The sequence below is a fragment of the Aulonocara sp. 'chitande type north' Nkhata Bay genome, linkage group LG6 (assembly GCF_057382095.1).
Source record: "Aulonocara sp. 'chitande type north' Nkhata Bay isolate Kocher_YH1m ecotype deep benthic linkage group LG6, A_spYH_male_GT1.1, whole genome shotgun sequence".
Taxonomy (NCBI): domain Eukaryota; kingdom Metazoa; phylum Chordata; class Actinopteri; order Cichliformes; family Cichlidae; genus Aulonocara; species Aulonocara sp. 'chitande type north' Nkhata Bay.
The window spans coordinates 34,672,637-34,692,528 of NC_141349.1; the positions used below are offsets into that span (position 1 = coordinate 34,672,637).

At 40.5% G+C, this 19,892-nt stretch overlaps 2 protein-coding genes and 2 pseudogenes across 4 annotated transcripts; 2 read left to right on the forward strand and 2 right to left on the reverse strand.

Annotated features, from left to right (window-relative positions):
* Window positions 1-3,758: 3,758 nt before the first annotated feature.
* LOC147328284 (polymeric immunoglobulin receptor-like) lies at window positions 3,759-7,925 on the forward strand (annotated as a pseudogene).
* Window positions 7,926-11,148: 3,223 nt separating this feature from the next.
* tekt4 (tektin 4) lies at window positions 11,149-14,308 on the forward strand. 3 transcript variants are annotated; one of them, XM_086296523.1, is made up of 8 exons: window positions 11,149-11,820; window positions 12,269-12,339; window positions 12,449-12,592; window positions 12,673-12,759; window positions 12,861-12,996; window positions 13,068-13,222; window positions 13,292-13,508; window positions 14,220-14,308. In XM_086296523.1, the coding sequence occupies exons 1-7, from the start codon at window positions 11,299-11,301 to the stop codon at window positions 13,503-13,505; spliced, it is 1,329 nt and encodes a 442-aa protein (XP_086152649.1). In that variant the 5' UTR covers window positions 11,149-11,298; the 3' UTR covers window positions 13,506-13,508; window positions 14,220-14,308. The 3 variants fall into 3 exon arrangements, with proteins under 3 accessions (XP_086152649.1, XP_086152650.1, XP_086152648.1); XM_086296524.1 differs by lacking the exon at window positions 14,220-14,308 and adding an exon at window positions 13,710-14,212; XM_086296522.1 differs by lacking the exon at window positions 14,220-14,308 and having other exon boundaries at window positions 13,292-14,212.
* Window positions 13,672-18,712, reverse strand: LOC147328286 (polymeric immunoglobulin receptor-like). The gene is made up of 6 exons (XM_086297432.1): window positions 18,676-18,712; window positions 15,607-15,933; window positions 14,828-15,148; window positions 14,341-14,439; window positions 14,185-14,255; window positions 13,672-13,821 (listed from the first exon to the last, which is right to left on the reverse strand). Exons 1-6 carry the CDS (start codon window positions 18,710-18,712, stop codon window positions 13,672-13,674), a joined length of 1,005 nt encoding a protein of 334 aa, XP_086153558.1.
* On the reverse strand, window positions 16,082-17,673 carry LOC147328287 (uncharacterized; annotated as a pseudogene).
* Window positions 18,713-19,892: the final 1,180 nt, after the last annotated feature.

Here is a 19,892-nt window from a genome sequence, read left to right on the forward strand (position 1 = left end):
TGTCTCCACGTTGGGTGAGTGCTGAGTACTTGCATATGTTGCATGGCAGGGCAGATGGATGTTTGTATCTGTGTGTGCCCGTTTGTCTGTGTCAATATGTCAGGTCGGGTATTAGACACCACCTCTCTAGGGACATCTCAGGCCCTCCATGGTATGGAGGCCTATTTCCCTTGACCACTCCCCCTGCCAGTGGCTGACGCCCTTAGACATCGGTGCATTAGTGGTTCCTGGTATCCGGGGCTGCGTGCTCAGGTATGCACTGGTTCACTCCCGGTGGCTGCTTGTCAGGGCCTGGCGCCTGTGGCTCGGTCAGGCCCCTTCGGGTGGTGCCCTTGGCCTCTGGGCCTGGGGCTCGGTCCACTCTGGCACACCAGGCTGCCATTGGAGCTCATGTGCACGACACTGCAACCCCCTCTGGCTTCTGCTCCACAGCTGCTGGGTGACCCCTCATCTGGGGCTCTCCTCAGCTCTTTCCGGGATAGTGGCACGGTTGCCCCTCCATTGGTCTTTCTTGGTCTCTTGTGCTCTGAGGGTCTCTGGATGTCTGGATCTCCTCCATACCTGCTTCATGCTCTGGAGGACGGGGCTATGGCTCCCCACACCCTCTAGCGGATCGTTACATGAAGGAACCTTTTGAATACAAGCGCACTCATGCTCACAGGTGTACACATGGGTGCTCACAGATACAAATTACACCCTTTTTGGCTCCTACCTCAAAGCACACTGTGCGCTGTCGATCTTACAGGCTGCACAATAATATTCAATATTAAGTATTTACTGTTATATTCAAATAGATTGTCATGATGATGCTGTTTATTATATTGCTCTCTTTTTTGCTTGTTTTCTCTTCTTTTTTTTCTCTCTCAGCAGGTGATTGATATATATATATATATATATATATATATATATATATATATATATATATATATATATATATATATATATATATATATATATATATATATATATATATATGGGGCGATCGTGGCTCAAGAGTTGGGAGTTTGTCTTGTAATCGGAAGGTTGCCGGTTCGAGCCCCGGCTTGGACAGTCTCGGTCGTTGTGTCCTTGGGCAAGACACTTCACCCGTTGCCTACTGGTGGTGGTCAGAGGGCCCGGTGGCGCCAGTGTCCGGCAGCCTCGCCTCTGTCAGTGCGCCCCAGGGTGGCTGTGGCTACAATGTAGCTTGCCATCACCAGTGTGTGAATGTGTGTGTGAATGGGTGGATGACTGGATATGTAAAGCGCTTTGGGGTCCTTAGGGACTAGTAAGGCGCTATATAAATACAGGCCATTTACCATTTTACCATATATATATATACACACACACACACATATTTTTTGTCCCCCCACCTCTTTTTTGTTTTGTGCTCTCTATCACCGTTCCTCTTCCCCGCTGTTTTTCTTTACCTCCCTCTCTTTCTTTCTCCCTTCCCTTTCCTCCATGTCTGTCCCCTATGTCAGCGGTCCCCAACCCCTGGGCCTCGGACTGGTACCGGTCCGTGAGTCGTTTGGTACCGGACCGCGAGAGTTGAGGCTCAGGTGTGTATGGTTTTGAGGGTTTTTATCGGTTTTCAGGGTTATTTTGTTATCGTTTTTATCGTTAACTCGGTTTTCCTGGGTCTTTTCACGTGTGTTATGAATAAATCTTCTTTTTTTCAGTACCGGTACTAGTTTTATTTTGTTGTATTTATCCACGACACCTTAAAGGCCGGTCCGTGAAAATATTGTCGAGCATAAACCGGTCCGTGGCGCAAAAAAGGTTTGGGACCTCTGCCCTATGTAACAACTGAAAATAAAATAAAATAAACAATAAAAACAAAGGTCAATCAAATGGGCCAATATAGCAAGGTCCACTTGGTAAAGTGAATCCTTTGGGCATCTTTCTTGGCCTTTAGACAATAATTCTGATGGCAAAAGATCCAAGGTCAAGGTCAAATTTATTTATATAGCACATTTCAAACAGCCGATGCTGCACAAAGTTCTTAACAATATAAAAATGGCATTTAAAAGCAACAGTGTAATACAATAATAACAATAAAAAACAATAATAGGACAATAAAATAATTAAAACAATAACTAAACTAATTCAAATAAGACCAAAATGCTTGGGTCATAGTGTGTTAAAAGCCAGGGCATAGAAATGTGTCTTTAGTAATGATTTAAATTGCTCAAGTGTTTGTGCAGATCCCAGACTATTCCAAAGTCTGGGACCTGCCACAGAGAAGGAAATATCACCACGGCATTTGAGATTAGTCCGTGGGATGGACAGCATTAGTTTTGAGCTAGACCTCGTGGTTTTTCCTGGAGCATAGGCAGAGAGGAGCTCCAAACGGGACAGGCGGGGGGAAAAAAGAAAAGAAAGAAAATTAAACTTTTCATTTTGACAAAAGATGATTTAGAATCTTTCTGTGAAATTGTGAAATGACTGTAGCACAGCATGTAACTGTAAAATATAAAAAATTACGTAGCAGATATTTCACACTAGCCATAGTGCTAAACTTTTTGCTAACATTTTAGGCATTAAACACCAGAGAGTCTTCTGTTTTGAAGCTTTGAAGATGTGTAGAGGAGCCACAGTATCCAGAGTTTTACAAAGTGATGCATTTACTTGACGTCCACACAAAATCAGATAAAAGAATAACTATTCAGATAGAACATTTAAGTAAAAGCCACGAGAATGATAGATTCTAAACATAAAGCTGATTTTTGAGTTTTCAGTTAGAGCGTACAAGGCTAAGTGTCAGCCTTTCATCCCTTAGTAATAGTAGTATCACCTTGTCACATAGTTATATACATATAGGAAAGCTTCACATCTGTGTTTCCACACACAGTGAGACCTTCCACACACAGTGTGAGTAGGCCAGAGACATCCAGGGTGTTGGATAGATAGGCATTGGGTGCCTGGTGTTCGTCTCTGTGAGGTAGGGAGGTGACAGCATGGTCGTAATTCTCCTGGTTTCAAGGATGAACTGAGCTAAACGTATATGCATGTGAGATAATGTGATGGCAACATGTAAGAGTTGTGGAATATCTTTTTCTGTGTGTTGTACATAAGAGATCAGTGTGGCATCCATTTTCAGAGACCACTTTGGCATTTGACCAGAGTGCAATCTCCATGTTGCAACGTGTGATTAAACCCATTCAAAAAATACCCTCACCAGGTGTTTGTAGTTTATTTTAAAATTGTTACACCACCTCCCCAGCCCTGTGCTTCAACGATTCTGAAAATTAGTGCGACTCATGGCTGTTCTTTCAATCTAATATAGTCCTCCTGCTTTAAACAGGCTTCTGTAAGGGAGAATAAACCAATATGGTGATCAATTATTAAAACATTTCCAAAGCACAATTAGCAGATTAATATTGCTTTCGTATTAATACATGATAAGATAAGATAAAACTTTATTAATTCCTCAGGTGGGTTCCTCTAGGAAATTCGGTATGAGTAATAATAAAAAGAAATTATAAACCTCAAATGGGTCATTTTTCTGTACTGAAGGTGTTGGATTTTCAATTCTTTAAGTATAGTTTCCAAAATATACTTAAATAATTTTTGTGAATTTTTCATTGTGGTGTTTATGTAATACTTCTAAATACTTTCACCACTAGATGGCATATGTCAGCTATTAGACAAATAATTGAAACGCCTTTAAAGGAAGGGCCATCTAAAATGTTCCATCCCCTATGTGCTGACAGTCTAGTTCTGCCTGAAATGACCACTGTGTGCGCATAATTCTATTTAGATGAGCCAAAGGAAAGATGTGGAGCCTTCATAACCTGCTGTTTACCCTCTGCAGTAAGTTGTTTAAATGACTAGATAAGTGAACATACAAAGATTAAAGGCAGGTGTAGATTAAATAGTACATTTATCTGTTTTAGAATTATGGAGCACACTCCGCCACACACTCTGTTGGGTTTGTTTATTTCTTATAAAAAAGCACTTACTTTACTCGTATGAAAGCTGACAAAGCATAATGTTTTCACATTATTTCTACAGTTGCTCTGAGATGTGTGACCACCGCAGTGGAGGTGATCCATGTGACTGGATATTTGGGCAGTATGGTTAAAGTTTTCTGCTCCTATGATGAGGGTTATGAATCATATGAAAAGTACCTGTGCAAGAATGACTGTGGCAGTTATGATGTTCTTATTACAACATCAAATCCAGTGATAAACAAATACAGGATCCATGATGACAAAACCACACGAATCTTCACAGCAACCATCTCTGATCTTCATTCTGTGGATGCTGGGCAATACTGGTGTGGGGTGACCAGAACTGGAAGCGATATCTACACTGAAGTCAAGCTGGAATTAGTCCGAGGTAAATAAAGGCTTGACAAAATTTAATTGTACATTGAATGTGAATACAATTCATAATGAATGAAGTTGAAAGTAATGACAACAGTTTCAAGATAATAGTATTAGTAGATAAAGAAGTCTTAAATAGAAATGTGACCGTTGACATCATTGGGAGGGGGGGTCAAATGTCAATGTCAGAACAGCAGAGGTGGGAAGTAGCTGTACTTAAGTACAATAAGGTGCACTTAAATAAGTTGAATCTGCACTTCAACTTTTACTGGAGTATTTTTCAACACTAGTTGACACTCTTTACTTTTACCACCTCTGAAGAACAGTAACAACACTGTAAATACGCCTACACGACATATACATACAAATACATTTACAAATACAAATAAATTTAAACTGTCATAGAAGCATAGTAACTGTTGGGGGAAAAAAATGCAACTTTATAAAACATCTTACAAAGTTTTATAATGTGATTGCACTGAAAATGATTTAAGAATTTAAAGTCTGAAAACTGTAAATTCAGGATAGAAAGGGTGATGGCTGAGAGCATACCTATATGTAAAAAGAGTCTGAATGACGTGAAAATACAAACCTGTCTCTTCTAGCTATTCTGTAGCAGTAGCACATCTTCTGATATTCTTTACTTTCTCGACAGACAGCTGCTGTGACACTGTGACCAAAATCCAAAGTTATGAGGGTCATGAGTCCATCAGTTGTCCGTATGAGTCTCAGTACCAGAACAGCCTGAAGTACATCTGCAGAGGAACACGGCCCTCCACATGTCTGCAGCAGGCACTGATCACCTCTGACACCAAATCAAATGGACGATTCACACTTGATGATGACAAAGTGTTAGGAACATTCACAGTGACCATTAACAATTTGACTCAAAATGATTCACGGTCATACCTCTGTGGTGTCCACAGAAACTCTGAGCTGGACATTTTCACTTAGGTTGAGCTGGAAGTCCAAGGTGAGAGGTCTTAGTTATACCTCATTACATCAGCCCTAAGATGGCACTGGTTTCTGTCAAACATTCTCCAAGAAAGTTTAATATTTTTTGAGTATTGAATATCTTTTGTTTTTCAATCTGACAGAGTGCTGCTGTCTCAACTCAATTAAAATAAATGGCACAGTAGGACATCCACTAACTCTGCGGTGTCCTTATCCTGCACAAAACTGGGATTACAAGAAGCTTTTCTGTAAGGGAGACCATCGCAACAATTGCACAAACGTAACCAGTCAAAGGAGGTTCACATTGCAAGATGATGCTTATTCCAACTCTTTCTTGGTGAGGATTACAGAGCTGGAAGCAGCTGATGCTGGGACATACTGGTGTGGATCAGACTCACAGTGGAGAGTTGGAAACTACACAAAGATTCAACTGTCAGTGGGTAAGATGAACATGTGTAGATGTGGACAAAGTGAATTGAGCTGTAAATTCCTCCTTTTGGTCCCCTCTGTACAAACACGGGCTGTTGTTGGCAGTTCTAATGTCATTAGAAAATAAAAAAAACTATTATAATGGGTTTCACGCTACGAATAGAATAGGTGCACAGAATAGTGACAAAACAATACTACACAGAGCAAGAAATGTTGGGCCCTGTTGGTTTCCTGACTAGTTATTGATCTCTTTCTTTGATTAGTTAAACTAATCAAACTTCTATAGAACTGTAATCTGTGGCTATTTTGCCTTTGTTAAAATATCTATCTGCTAGATAAGCAGGCATAACAGGCATAAGATGTAAAATATGAATAAAACAACATATTTACAGCTATACTAGCACCATTTCTATGTTCTCTTATCTGACATGTGAAAAATAGTTGCATAGCATTCACACGAAACAAACCTCTGCTAAAATAGAAGTGCCGAAAACAAAATGTGTTGCTGCCTTTGACACAGAGATAACATCTTCTTGCCCAAATAATAAAGCCAACCCTTTTTTTCATGCAAAGCTTATCAGATATTGAACCTATCTGCTTGTTAAATTATCTAGGTTTATGTGCTAAAAAAGGTTCACAGACTTCTTAGCACGATATCTGCATGTAGCCGCCCCCTCCCCCAAGGCTCATGGGTATCATGGAGGATTGTTGTCATAAACCCTGCAACTGCTTGTTCGTCACATAGGCAGAAAACATAAGCTTGAAAACCACAAGCCAGCAGCTTGTAAAGTATAGTGTATGGTTTCACACAGCTCTGAATATTTTGAATATATATTACAAACTGTTTTCAACAGCCGATAACTTTCTTACTTACAGCTTCTACCTGGTGAGCCGCTCCTGGCAGCGTTGGGGGGAGATATTCTTACACCTTGTTTTAGCTCATCTTATCAAATCATTATCCATACCACTACTGTACACTGTATGCAAAAACTAAATAGAGAAAAGTTGTTTAAACAAAACAGTTTTAAAAATCATGAAATTATCATTTCACCACTTGCAGCACATTAAAGTCAGTAATTGCAACAGATAGTCTAATCCTTAATCCAATTGAAATGTCATGGTGGGATCTGAGAGCTGTGCATAAATAAATCCCTGCAAACCTGAATGAACTGAAGCAAAAGAAGAGTGGGCCAATATTTCTCCACAATCATCAGTCATACAGAAAACAATTACTTCCAAGTTCTTGCTGCTCAGGTTTGTTCTAGAAGCTATATAATCAAGCCATATACTTAGCTTTTCACAGCATTGCTTAGAGTCCTGTTTGCAACTGAGCATGAAGTCTTTGAACTGGTGCTGGTGATCATAAGGGCTGCTTAATCTAGTCACTAATACCTGTCCTTCAACATCAACATTTACATCAGCAGTTCCTCTCCTCTATTCTCTTCTTCTCTTCTATTTAACTCCAGTCAAACAGCATATCTCAGTGACTTAATATACCATGTTATAGTACAATGTTGTACAATCTGTTGGATATTTTGTTATAAGAAGTAAGTAGCTATAAATCTGAAGTAAATTGAATGAATAGCGTCAGTGTGATTCAAAACTTTGAAACGGTCAACTGACATATGAATGCTACCAAGCACAGAGGCCTGTTGCTATGTGGACTTAAACTAAATTAGCTAAGTATTTTTCCTCTGGCAGTCTTTCTGCAGCACACCACCACTGAAAATTTTACCACTATATTGGAAATCGTAGGACTAAATTCAACAGATGTCCCCGGTAAGTCTATTAAAGGTAAACTATGTTTCCACATTATGGTAAACATTTGGTATTGGTCCTGAAATTGATGTATTTTTTTACTCTGTTCTGTTTTGGCTTCTGTTTTTCAGATGCCACAGTCTATGTGGTTTTTGCTGCACGCTCTGTGCTGCTACTGCTACTGCTGTGTGCCCTGGTTATAGTTCACAAGTACAAATATTACAAATTGAAAGGTATTTTTTTAATCATAACATACCCATAGCATTCACAACAGACCAATGCACTGAAATTTTCATGCAAAAAAGGCATAAAACTTTCTTATGACATGTGTATTCAGAAGCTGAAGTCCCCATAAGCAGACATCCACCCAAGGCAGCAGAGGAAGAGGAACTGAGTGCAGCAGATGTACAAAAGATAAAGTCCATCGTCTGTCATAAACCCTATTACAAATGCCCTCCACTATTCTTTGCTTAACAGTGTTTTCTTTCTTCTTTTTTCTTTTCCCTCACTAACCAACTAGTCCCATCAGATGACCACTCATGTCTGAGCTTGCCTCATCAGTGCTGGAGCCAACCCAGCCAACACTGGGCAAGAGGTAGTATCTGGTTAGACACCATGTTTCTATTATTTTCAGGCCTTAGAGTACAATAAACTCGGTTTTATCTGAATTTAGAAGCAGGAAATAAGAGGTCATCCAGGCCTGTATGCCATTAAGAAATTCCTGCAGTTTAACTAATAGATGTGTATCATACAGCTTCAAGGACAGATAAGCTGGGTATCAAATATATTTGTGCATTAAAAGCGTCCAAACAAGGGATACAAATGTATTGCACAGAAAACAATTTACGTTATACTTGAAATTAGTGCTGTCAGCGTTAATCTCATTAAAATGAGGTTAACACCATAACAGCATTAACACGGTAAATCTCTGTTAGCCCCTCGCACACTGATCGCCGCGTGCGAGGGGCTGCACGGCGCTAACGCGTTAGCGAGCTAACTGCTCTAACACGTTAACACCCTGCAGCCCTTGCACGGGGCGATCTGCTGTTTGCTCTTTGTTGGTTCTTCTTTAAATTTCTGGAAATCATGAATTTTTGGTGCGCACGAGAAGGCAGACCTTAAAACAGCATTGTGCCTTTTAGCACAGTGAGGAAGAGATGGGTCAAACTGGAAAAAATCACAACACAACAGAAGATACTGTTGAAATAAAATTTTCTAATAAGAAAAACAGTTAAACAGTGCCAGTACTAGATTATTCTGTTTGACAATAGCAGCAGAATTTAATATACAATTACTGAAATCGTTTGTAATCCCCACTAGTTTTATTGTTGTGAAATGGTTGCTCTTGATTTATTTAATGTTCATCTCCTATTTTTTCTGATACGTTTGTCTTCATTTGTATTATTTGATATAACTTAAATGATGTGCCCTACATGTGACATTTTCACATACCTGTGACACTTTAAAAAACCCAAATTGTAAATTATCTACAAAAGTCAATAATTACATCTTTTTTCTTTCTCAGCAGGTGATCCAGGTGATTGATATATGCATTTTTTTTTCTCTGCCCGTTCTGTTGGTTTTTGTCTTTTGCCCTTCTCCCCCGTCCCTCTTCTCAGCTGTTTCTCTTTTCCTCTTTCTTTCTCCCCTTCTTTCCCCCAGTCAAGTCTGTCCCGTATTCAGTAAGTGAAAATAAAATAAACAATAAAAGGTGAATCAAATGGACCATTACGGCAAGGCTGGGATGGTCAATTTGGTAAAGTAAATCCGCTGGGCATCTTTCTTTGCCTTTAGACAACAATTCTGATGGCAAAAGAGCCAAACGGGACAGGCCAAAAAAATAATAATAATTTCATCTGTATCTGTGCTATTCTTGCTGTCCTGGGACTGTTTCATTAGGCCAATAGCTTTTGGATGAGGAGTATATCCAAATACTGCCTTCACCAGAATTTCATCCTGATATGTCTCATATTGTACATGCCGGGGACATGCTGATTCCGCGTTTTCATCAAAGGCAGATGCAGCCAGAAGCTACTGCACAACTGCAGGTGGCTCTCATCCAGGAGACAAGGCAACAACAGATCCAGATACATGTGCAGTCCAAGGGCAGATAAATTACACCTCCACAGGAGGCAATACGTCATATTATACACCTTGTGTTTACATATATATTAGTGAACGTCTGTACTGTTATAACAGGTCAACTGTTGGATGAAAATCGAAAGATTTTAGAGCTGGGCTAAGTCTTCAATGTTTCAAAATCCTAACAACGCCCCTGTTGCACAGCCACGAATTTATATGTAAACTATGCGTACAAAGCAACTCATCAGTGTATTGTTGGATGTGCTATCATGGTTTGGGGCCTTATTTCAGCAGTGGTGTTGGAGATTTTGTCAAAATTGCCACTGAAAGTTTTTTTGTTTGTTTGTTTGTTTGTTTGTTGTGTATTTAGATTTAGAATTTCTAAAGATGTGCTGCATATAACCTGCCTAAAACTTTGGAGTTGTTGTTTTAAAATAAAGTACCAAAAGTCTCCCTCTACCAAGAAAATGATTTAATTATCATTTGCCCAAAACAAAGAAGAGAGATGGACTCGCAACAAAATAGCCGATCAGCTGATCATTAAGCAGTTTCATGATTGAAGTAGCAGCAAGAGAGGGAGGGAGAGAGAAGAGGCAGTCACTCCATATATTGGTTGTTAAGCTTAACGTGGGAATGTTTTACTAACATTCAGAGATGAACTTACACACTTGCTTTACTTCTCTCTGGGATAGCTTTCTCAGAGATGAAACGCTGGATTGGTAGGGAGGCTACACACAGCCGCTCATTCACGTGAGCACACTGCTCCGAGGTGCTACTGTTATGAGCCGAGTTATGCGGTGTTGCAAGTTTTGTGAGGTGCTTTTTTGATATTTAATGGATCGGATTACATTTTTTATTTCTCTCCGATATCCGATCCAGTAATTTATGTCAGTATCGGGCCGATACCGATACCTAATATCGGATCGGTCCATCTCTAGTTTTAACGTAATAATTTCACAAATAATCATCATCTTGAGAACAGGAAGAGCCAAGGATGCCCTTCGTGGACCACAGCTCAAGCTCAACACCATAACCCCAGACATCCTCGACACCAAACTGGACCACCTGCTCCTGGATCAAAGGCTTCCTCACCACCGTCCTGAATCAGAAAGTCCCCCCACATACCACCCCTTCCCACTCACTACCGCAGCAATGGTCTGAATAATCCTCATCACTCAGGCCACTCATATGACTCTATACTCAGATCAAATCCTTTGCAATACTTCCAAGCACTCCTCTTGATTGCATATATTGCATATATTTCACCAGTTTGTTATTTATTCCTGTTGTCTTACTATTTATACTTTATTCCTGCACCCAGCCTGGAGCACCCATAATTTTGTTGTAAATGTACAATGACAATAAAAGGTTATTATATTATATTATATTATATTATATTATATTATATTATATTATATTATATTATATTATATTTAGCATCTAAACAACAAATTCTGTATACTATGCTACAGAGATTTAAAATGGTTCTCTTCTGGTATACGCTGAATTGGTCCCAGAGTTCTATTATTATTTATCGTATTATTATATACTTAGGTTTGTTGTTTGACTGATATTAGCATTTGATGATTAGCCGTGTCATCTGAGCCAACATGCGTAACTAGGCAACACCAAACAAACAAACCTACAGCTTGGTCCGGACTGTTAATGTTAGTGCTGCTACTTTTTATTTGGGACTAAATCTGCTTTAATCAGTCCAAATAAATCGCGTCTTTTTTCTTGCAGGCCATTTGAATTGTTAAAAAAAATGTGCTCGGATGTTGTAGTATCACGACCTCGCTATGACAGCAGAGCTGTAGCTCAGGGGGTCCCGGAGAAAGATCACCTTGTAGCGGCCCCACAGCCGTCCTCGGGCTTAGCCACAGCAGGGTACCGCTCGGCTAAATACACCCCGACTGAATGGTTCTCCAACTACCAAAACTTACTTCAGCAAGCCGGTACCGACTGCCACGAAGCTACGAGCCTTCAGCGAGAGTCCAGAACTTTGTACCAAGACACCGATGCATCCACTTTTAAGACACAGGCCGAGGGAACACGTCGTCTGGGAGAGAGACTACAAGAGATCCACTACTGGAAGTCTGAGCTGCAGCGGCACATCGAGCAGCTGCTGGCCGACACGGAGTCACTGGTGGCGCTGAAGATGCGGCTGGAGAAGGCGCTGGATGCCACCGAGATTCCCTATGCTATCGCCACAGACAACCTGAACTGCAGGGCGAGAAGGCTGGGAGCTGACCTGGTCAGAGACACTGTGGAGGAAGAGTTGTTCAAGGTGATAGACAATATTTCATGATCCAAAATAATATCGCCTAAGTGTGGGCTTGCAAAAATCTGAACGTATAATTATAATTAAAGTGAAATTTGTATTTGGATACATTTTCTCAAAAGTGTATTTAATTTGATATTTGACCAATTACTGCTTATGGGATATTTTAGACACATTGATATTTTCTTTTGGAATAATGCTTTTCAAATTAAAGGGAAAGAATCGCACCTAAGTTAATGGCAAATGTGAACTAGTGTGATCTGATCAACTGGCAGTGGCAGATTTCACCTCAACAAACTAAGAATGTCTGTTTTTTCTTGTCTTCAGTGATATTTAAACATATTTGAACTGATCTTAGCTCTTACTGTCATATTTTCAGAGTAAAACGTTTAATAATGAGATCCAGCAGATGGCAGTAACACATTAACCAGTAAGATGACTCCGTCTTTTGCAGGAAGTGGACTTGATCAGGAGTGTCCAGGCTCTTCTGAAGAGAACTACAGCTCAGGTTGTCAGTCAAATCAAGTAAGTTTGAAACTCTGTTTAAAACTGCATAACATGTAGAATTTCATAACATGAAATATTTATATAACTATAAACAGAAACTTTTATTTCATGTGTGTCTATGCATCAGGTTGAACAGAGAAGCCAAGCACACTTTAGAGATGGACTGGTCTGATAAGTACCAGGCCTACCATTTTGATGACCACAGCGGAAGACACAGTAACATGAGTTCAGATACGCAGCACCATCCCAGCTCAGCTGCCATGCAAGAACAGTGAGTTTGAGCAGCTGGAGATATTACATAAACCTAAAAAAACGAGAAACAGTCCTGATAACTTTTTTCACTTGCTGCAGGGTGTCCAGCCACCCATCATGGACGAAGTTTACACAAGACAACCTGTTCAAGGCCGTGCAGGAGGAACAGGCTACCAACAGTCTCAGGTTAGAGCACATACTAGTTCATATACTGCAGCAGAATCTGAAACTGATCCTGGTTCATTATTTATTATTTGCTTTAAACAAATGGAATCCTTGTGTGTTAGATTGCTGGTAGAGCAGGTGCTGCAGGACACGGCTGAGGATCTGAGAGTCCAGTGCTCCAGTGTTGACCGAGCCTTTAGCGAACGCTGTGTGGAGCTGAATGAGGCCAAGACACAGCTCAATATGCAGCTCAAACAGGTGGATGAACTGACAGACAGAGTAAATGACTGGTTATTAGTTGATGATTGATTGTATTATCTCATGTGTAGATCTTGGAGCAAATTGGTGCCCAGGAGAAAAACATTGTGGCTCTGCAGCAGGCCATTCACAACAAAGAAGCTCCACTGCGAGTAGCTCAGTCCAGACTTTACCTTCGCTCCCTCAGACCCAACATGGAACTGTGCAGAGATGAACCCCAACTCAGGTATGCATGCACAAAACAATAAACTGCTTTGTCTTTCTCGCTGCTCTGATTTTTTGCTTCTGTCTGTAGTTTGGAAGGGGAGGTGAAGCAGATTGATGCCACTCTGGCATCTCTACAGCAGAAGCTGAGCAAAGCCAGAGAGTCCCTGTCTCGTCTGGAGGAGTCACGCATGGCGTTGGAGAAAGACATCAACTGCAAAACCCACTCACTGTTCATCGAGAGGGAAAAGTGCATGACTCACCGTAAACGATACCCGACCACTTCAGCACTGTCAGGATACTGAAAGGTTCAACACGTCTTTGTTTGGCTCTTTTTTGTGTTGCTGTAATTAGTAAATGGTTATGACCGATATAAAGATGACTTTTTACATTTAGTACTAAAGGCATTAATATGACCACATATTTGATCACAGTTTTGTATACTGTTCGGTTTGTTTTGGTTCTGTCCTTTTAGCGTTCATAAGTAAAACACATATCTTCTGTCTCAGGGATATCTTCATACACATGATCACCATCATCATTATCATAGATGTGCCAGTTGTTCCGCTCCTCAGAAGAACCCAAATTGAAACACGCCTCAACAGCTTGGTTTTCATAAGTCTAAAAAACAAATAGAAGGAAAGATTACAATGACGAAGGAAACTCACAGTGAAATTCAGAGGTCACAATAAGATGGACACATGGCATAACAATTTCTTGATGATAACATATTTCTTTGGCCCACTAGCACCAGGTGCATCTATTTCTCTGATTTTTTTAGCCTAAACTGAGTAAATAGGAGTCTACAGAAATGTAATATTGAAATAATGTATACATTTTAGAGGACATGGTGGGAAGATGTTCCTGAGAATAAACGTAACGTTTACAGGACCACTGTCAAAGCAAGCTAAATCGCCAGTACGGTGCAGCAAACATTGCACTTTCGAAATGCTTCTGATACTGTCTCATGTATTTTCCTCTCACATGATCCTTAAGCTTTACTTCTCCTGCTTCTTCAGTGTTTATCGTGATTCTGTTCATGGCGATGTCAGCTGCTGGAGCAACACAGAAAACAATAAATTAAAGTGCTTGTGTGTGGACAAATCTATATATGTGTTTGTGTGCATATGTGTGTATTACCTCTCACTTTGGTGCATTTATAAACCTTGATCCAAGCCACTGTCGGTATCAGCATTATAACCAGAGGTGCGGGCAGAAAGTAAACCAGAATGTGAATTGCTGCAGGAAAAGAAATATTTAAGAGAATAAAATCTGCACAGAGGTATCATAATATCCACATATCATATGTTCCAGTCTGTCTAAACAGCAGAAATAGCACCAAATCTCTAGACTGATCAGCATTTGGTACCTTGTGTTCCTTATTTCATTAATAGCTAAATGAGCACTCCTATTTTAGAATCACAAATCATTGAAATTTTGAATGCATGAGGATTTACATCACATTTAAGTCCCTTTAACCCAAAAGAAAAAGAGCTATCTAGGAGAACATAAATCTTACTGTACAGCAATATTTTTTGCTTCCTGTTTCTGAAATAATAAAATACATTATATATAATAAATACTTTCTGTATTAGCTTTCATAAGAGACATAACTATAAACTCTCACCTTTGACTTGAAGCTCAACAGCAGAGAAAACATCTCGTCCACTATTTCTTTGGACACCACAAAGGTATAAACCAGAATCCCTTCGGGTCAGTCTGGTAATGCTCACTGTAAATTTTCCTAACACTTTGTCATCATCAAGTCTGAATCGTCCATTTTCTTTGTTGTCAGAGGTGATCAGTGCCTGCTGCAGACATGTGGAGGGCCGTGTTCCTCTGCAGATGTACTTCAGGCTGTTCTGGTACTCAGACTCATAAGGACAACTGATGGTCACGGAATCTTCTTTATAGCTTTTTATTTTGGTCACACTGTTACAGCAGCTGTCTGTCAGAAAGATAAACATCAAAAATTGTCACAAGCTAAAATAGAGACTAAGTAAATGCAAAGAAAAAGATGTCAAAAAACTAAAATAAGTTTCACATTTAATTTTATCCTGTCATCCAAAAATGTGTGCTGACTCTTATCTAAGCAACATGCTTATATCTGTACTGTATTACTTTTTATTTTTGTGTGTATCCTTTGCTTCCTTCCATGTTTCACGATGAAAGAGAAACCTCTGTTTCATCGTGACACATGGAGTGCAGAAAGGTCAAATGTTGCTCAAATGTTGTTCATGCTGACGAGTGTCACTAATGTAAGTGCAAAAAAAATTGTCAATGCTTTGTTTTGAAAACCTTCTCCAGTGTGCTCTAGCTACTTTTGACAAATCCATCTGTTGTCAGAGAACCCCGCGCCCCAAAACTACAACATACTAAATAACTATATAAGGTCATTTTATTTACCTTGCCCAACATCCACTGTGACTTCAGCGTAGATGTCATTTCCAAATAAGGAGATGCCACACCAGTATTTCCCTGCATCCCTTTTCTGCAAGTTGAAGATCGTCACAGTGAAGATTTGAGCCTTTGTGTCATCGTAGATGGAGTATTTTTTGTTTTTCGGTTGTGTCGTCATGATAAGAACATCACTCTTGCCACAGTTTGACTTGCACAGGTACTTCTCGGAAGATTGAAATCCCGTCTTATAGGAACAAGAAACATTAACATCTGCCCCCTCATATCCAGACACACGGATCACCCCTGCTGTGCTGGTGACACAGCTCAGAGAAACTGTAAACAGAAGAAAACAGTGTTAGGTACAGACAGGGACAGCTGGTATGAATGGGCTGACAGGGCTAGGCCCTCCCTTGGCTTTTCAAGAAAAAATTATAAGAAATTATATAAAATTCCCCTCTCACCCCTGCGGGCAATCTATCCTTCAAGCTCGGATCCTCAACCAGAGCCCTGGGGTTGAGGGTCCTGCGCAGTGTCTTACCTGTTCCTAGGACTGCGCTCTTCTAGACAGAGATCTCCGATGTTGTTCCCGGGATCTGCTGGAGCCACTCGCCTAGCTTGGGAGTCACCCTACCCAGTGCTCCGATTACAACTGGGACTACTGTTACCGTCACTCTCCGCATCTTCTCAAGCTCCTTTCTGAGCCCTTGGTACTTCTCCAGCTTCTTGTGCTCCTTCTTCCTGGTGTTGCTGTCATTCAGTATCGCTACATCTATCACTACAGCCATCTTCCTCTGCTTGTCTACGACCATGATGTCCAGCTGGTTAGCCACCACCATTTGGTCTGTCTGTACCTGGAAGTACCACAGGATCTTAGCTCGGTCATTCTCCACCACCCTACAGAGCGTTTCTCATTTGGACCTCGGGACTTCCAGGCCATACTGGGCACAGATGTTTCTGTATACTATGCCAGCCACTTGGTTATGGTGTTCCAGTTATGCCCTGCCTGCTAGCATCTTGCACCCTGCTGTTATGTGTTGGATTGTCTCTGGGGCATCTTTACACAGCCTGCACCTGGGGTCTTGCCTGGTGTGATAGACCCCAGCCTCTATGGATCTTGTGCTCAGAGCTTGTTCCTGTGCTGCCATGATTACAGCCTCTATGCTGTCTTTCAGTCCACCTTTGTCCAGCCACTGGTAAGACTTCTGGATGTCAGCCACTTCCTCTATCTGCCGGTGGTACATACTGTGCAGGGGCTTGTTCTTCCATGACGGTTCCTCCTCCTATATCTTGGGTTCTGCTGCCTGAGGTATTTGCCTCATCCTGGACTGTGGGGCTGACACTCACCAGTCCCCGGCCTCCTTCCTTCTGCTCAGCACACAGCCTCAGGTTGCTGGATGGGGTGAAACCCTCCATGCATGGAAAGGAGCTTCCTGGTCTTTATGTCAGTGGCTTCTATCCCCTCCTTTGGCCGACTGATTATCCCAGCAAGTTACCTGATCATGGGCAGGGCGTAGGTGTTGATAGGCCAGATCTTGTTCTTACCATTCATTTGACTCCTCAGGACTTGCCTGACCCTCTGCAGGTACTTGGTGGTTACAGCTTTCCTAGCAGCCTCGTCATGGTTCCCATTTGCCTTTGGGATCCCCAGGTGCTCGTAGCTGTCCTCTAGGTCTGCAATATTGCCTTCTGGTAGTTCATTCCCCTCTGTTCTGACTACCTTCCCTTTCTTTGTTATCATCCAAATACAATTCTCCAGTCCGAGGGACATTCCAATGTCCTTGCTGTATATCCCACCAGGATATGCTGTATATCCTAGTGAGATATACAGCAGGGAAATTAATGGTTCCTTAAAATCTTAAAAATGGGTTTTAAGGAAGCAGGGTAATTCCCTTTTTTTTTAAATAAACACAAAAAACTTTCTAAAATTCAGCAGCAGTGTTACACGTCACCAACAACTCCACATTCTCTCTCTGTACCTGGATAGTGTCTGCCCACAGCGCCAAAGGACTCTGCGAGCGATCTTCTCTCACCCTGGGAGCAGCTGTCCCTCACCTCTTTTTCTGTCTGCCTCATCTCTGTGCTATGTGCTATTCTGTGATCTCAGGGGCACAAGCTAAACACAAAATACAATTATTGTGTGTCTTTTGGCTAAGAAAATGGATGGAATTTCTTCTTTTTGAGCAAATTATATTTGATGAATGATTGTGATTGGTTTGGACATATTTGTAAGTGGTGACCAAAAACTGGAATCAAGTATTTGCATAATGAATCTTTCACATCGCTGCAGATGAATTTTGGTTCTCTATTCCCTGCAGAAGCATGCTATAATGACTGTACTGTATATATGTTCCCTATCTCCTCCTAGACAAGTGAAACAATCTTAATGAGATGTTATGAAACTTGATTAGGACAGTGTAATGCCAACATCTGTAGAGTGTATACAAATCCCAAAATTGTATACATATGTACATCTGACAGTTCAGATGTGCACTGAATGGAATTTATGCATAGCATAGAATGAAACACCATCACAGCATCATACTATAAAGATCGCGGTATATGTATGATTGTGTGTTTGTATGTTCCCTGTTTGCTAATGTCTATAATGGCCAAATAACATCACACAGGCTTTACATCCCTGACTGAAATTATCCCATTGCTTAGACTTTGTGATATCTAAAGAAAATTCTCAGTGCAAAATGAAACATGAGGCACTCCTCATGTTGTATTTATAATGAGAAGTGAACAACAGTCATTCAGTGCCTCATTTTTAGTAGTGCTAAGGAGATACATTCTGAGTACACCCACAGCACTGAGTGAGCAAATATTTATGAAAATAAAACATAAGGTGTGTGGATGTGGTTTAAAGTGAGTTTAATCCAGCATCTCTTCATTCAAAACAGAAGACTTGTTTAGATTAGTTTGCACATAGCGACAGGCAAGCCTGTAGACAATTATATCCATAAAACCAGACAAATCTATTCTTAAGTGTTACATTTTTCAGCAATAGTCTCAATATAAGAAAGTTGTTTACATAAATTAAATGGACTGCTGTTAATAAATAAATGTACTTACTGCAGTGGATGAATAACAGGTACTGAGTGCGCCACATCTTCATGTACTAATGTGGTTGTAAATCTAATCATAGGTGCCAGCAAATATTAAAATCTCTCAGTTCCCCATTCAAATCCCCTTTCTGGTGCCATTTACTGCCTTGTGAACTTTCCAGTTAAAAGTTCAACCATTGAAAAAGAGAAGTCAGTATAAAAAAGCATAGTTCATATGCATTAAAGTTTCTATAACACCTTAAATTTGATTACTTTGTCAAAGCACATATCAACCCATGAGCAATCTGGATTGACTAATCACTACAGTTTGCTCCTGTGACATAAGTGTTTCACTCTGTCTTTCACTCATAAACATGGTACTTTTCTTTAATTTCTTTTAACATTGTTTGCCTTGGTTTGTTATGTTATGAGCCAGCTGCTCCCGAACCTTTATTTTCTCACTAATTTCTGCATTTGTCCTATGTGAGGGAGTTCTGCCTATACCATCTGTTCATGATGGCCTTACAAATATGCCTTCAATTATGCCAATACCAAAATATTTGATATGACCTAGGTATATTGTGACCCAGGATTTTGACAATAACCAAATGAACACAAAAAACCCCCGAAGAATGTGCATAACCAGGACAAAAAAGAATGAATATTGTTTCACACAATAGCTTGAAAGCATAATCACATTTTCATTGCGGTCTTACTTTATTTGAACACTTATTGTTGGAACTTTTTGCCATATTCATCAGTTTCCAGCCGCAGAAACAGTCTGAGTTACAGCAAAATCTTCCTATCAATCATTGCCTCCACTAGAGAGAGCTCTTGAGCTTCATTGTCTCCCCTCTCCTCACGTTGCTTCACAGCGACCTGGTTTCTGCCTCAAGGACAACATCAAGGCCTGGGGCGACTTCTAAAAATAAAAATGACTCACACATTAAAACGTTTCGGTAAGTCTTATATTTGTGATTTATGGAGAAACAGAGTCAAATGGTGGTCAGGGAGGCCATGCTAACCACAGATTAAACTGTGGCCTCCCCGCACAAACCGATGGTGAATCGGCAGGAAAAGATGTTGGGGGGGGATTATATCTGCAGTCACAGAGGCTTCACACATAGTCTTAGATGTGGAGTTACACAAAGTTTAGTTTTTATTCTTTATTTTCAGGGACAACAAACATTGATCTCATAAGAGCAGATTTAGCTACTAACTAAATTCCATCAACAGTTGTTGGGC

Bases quoted from the DNA above. Each gene is read 5' to 3' on its own strand.
- tekt4 (XM_086296523.1), top strand. From the start codon at position 11,299: ATGTGCTCGGATGTTGTAGTATCACGACCTCGCTATGACAGCAGAGCT. The intron at 12,593-12,672 runs GTGAGTTTGAGC...CACTTGCTGCAG, and splicing joins TCAGCTGCCATGCAAGAACA to GGTGTCCAGCCACCCATCAT. The intron at 12,997-13,067 runs GTGGATGAACTG...TCTCATGTGTAG, and splicing joins TCAATATGCAGCTCAAACAG to ATCTTGGAGCAAATTGGTGC.
- LOC147328286 (XM_086297432.1), bottom strand. From the start codon at position 18,712: ATGTGGCGCACTCAGTACCTGTTATTCATCCACTGCA. The intron at 15,934-18,675 runs GTAAGTACATTT...TTCTGTTTACAG, and splicing joins CCTGTTATTCATCCACTGCA to TTTCTCTGAGCTGTGTCACC. The intron at 13,822-14,184 runs GTGAGAGGAAAA...TTTGTTTTTTAG, and splicing joins AAGTAAAGCTTAAGGATCAT to ACTTATGAAAACCAAGCTGT.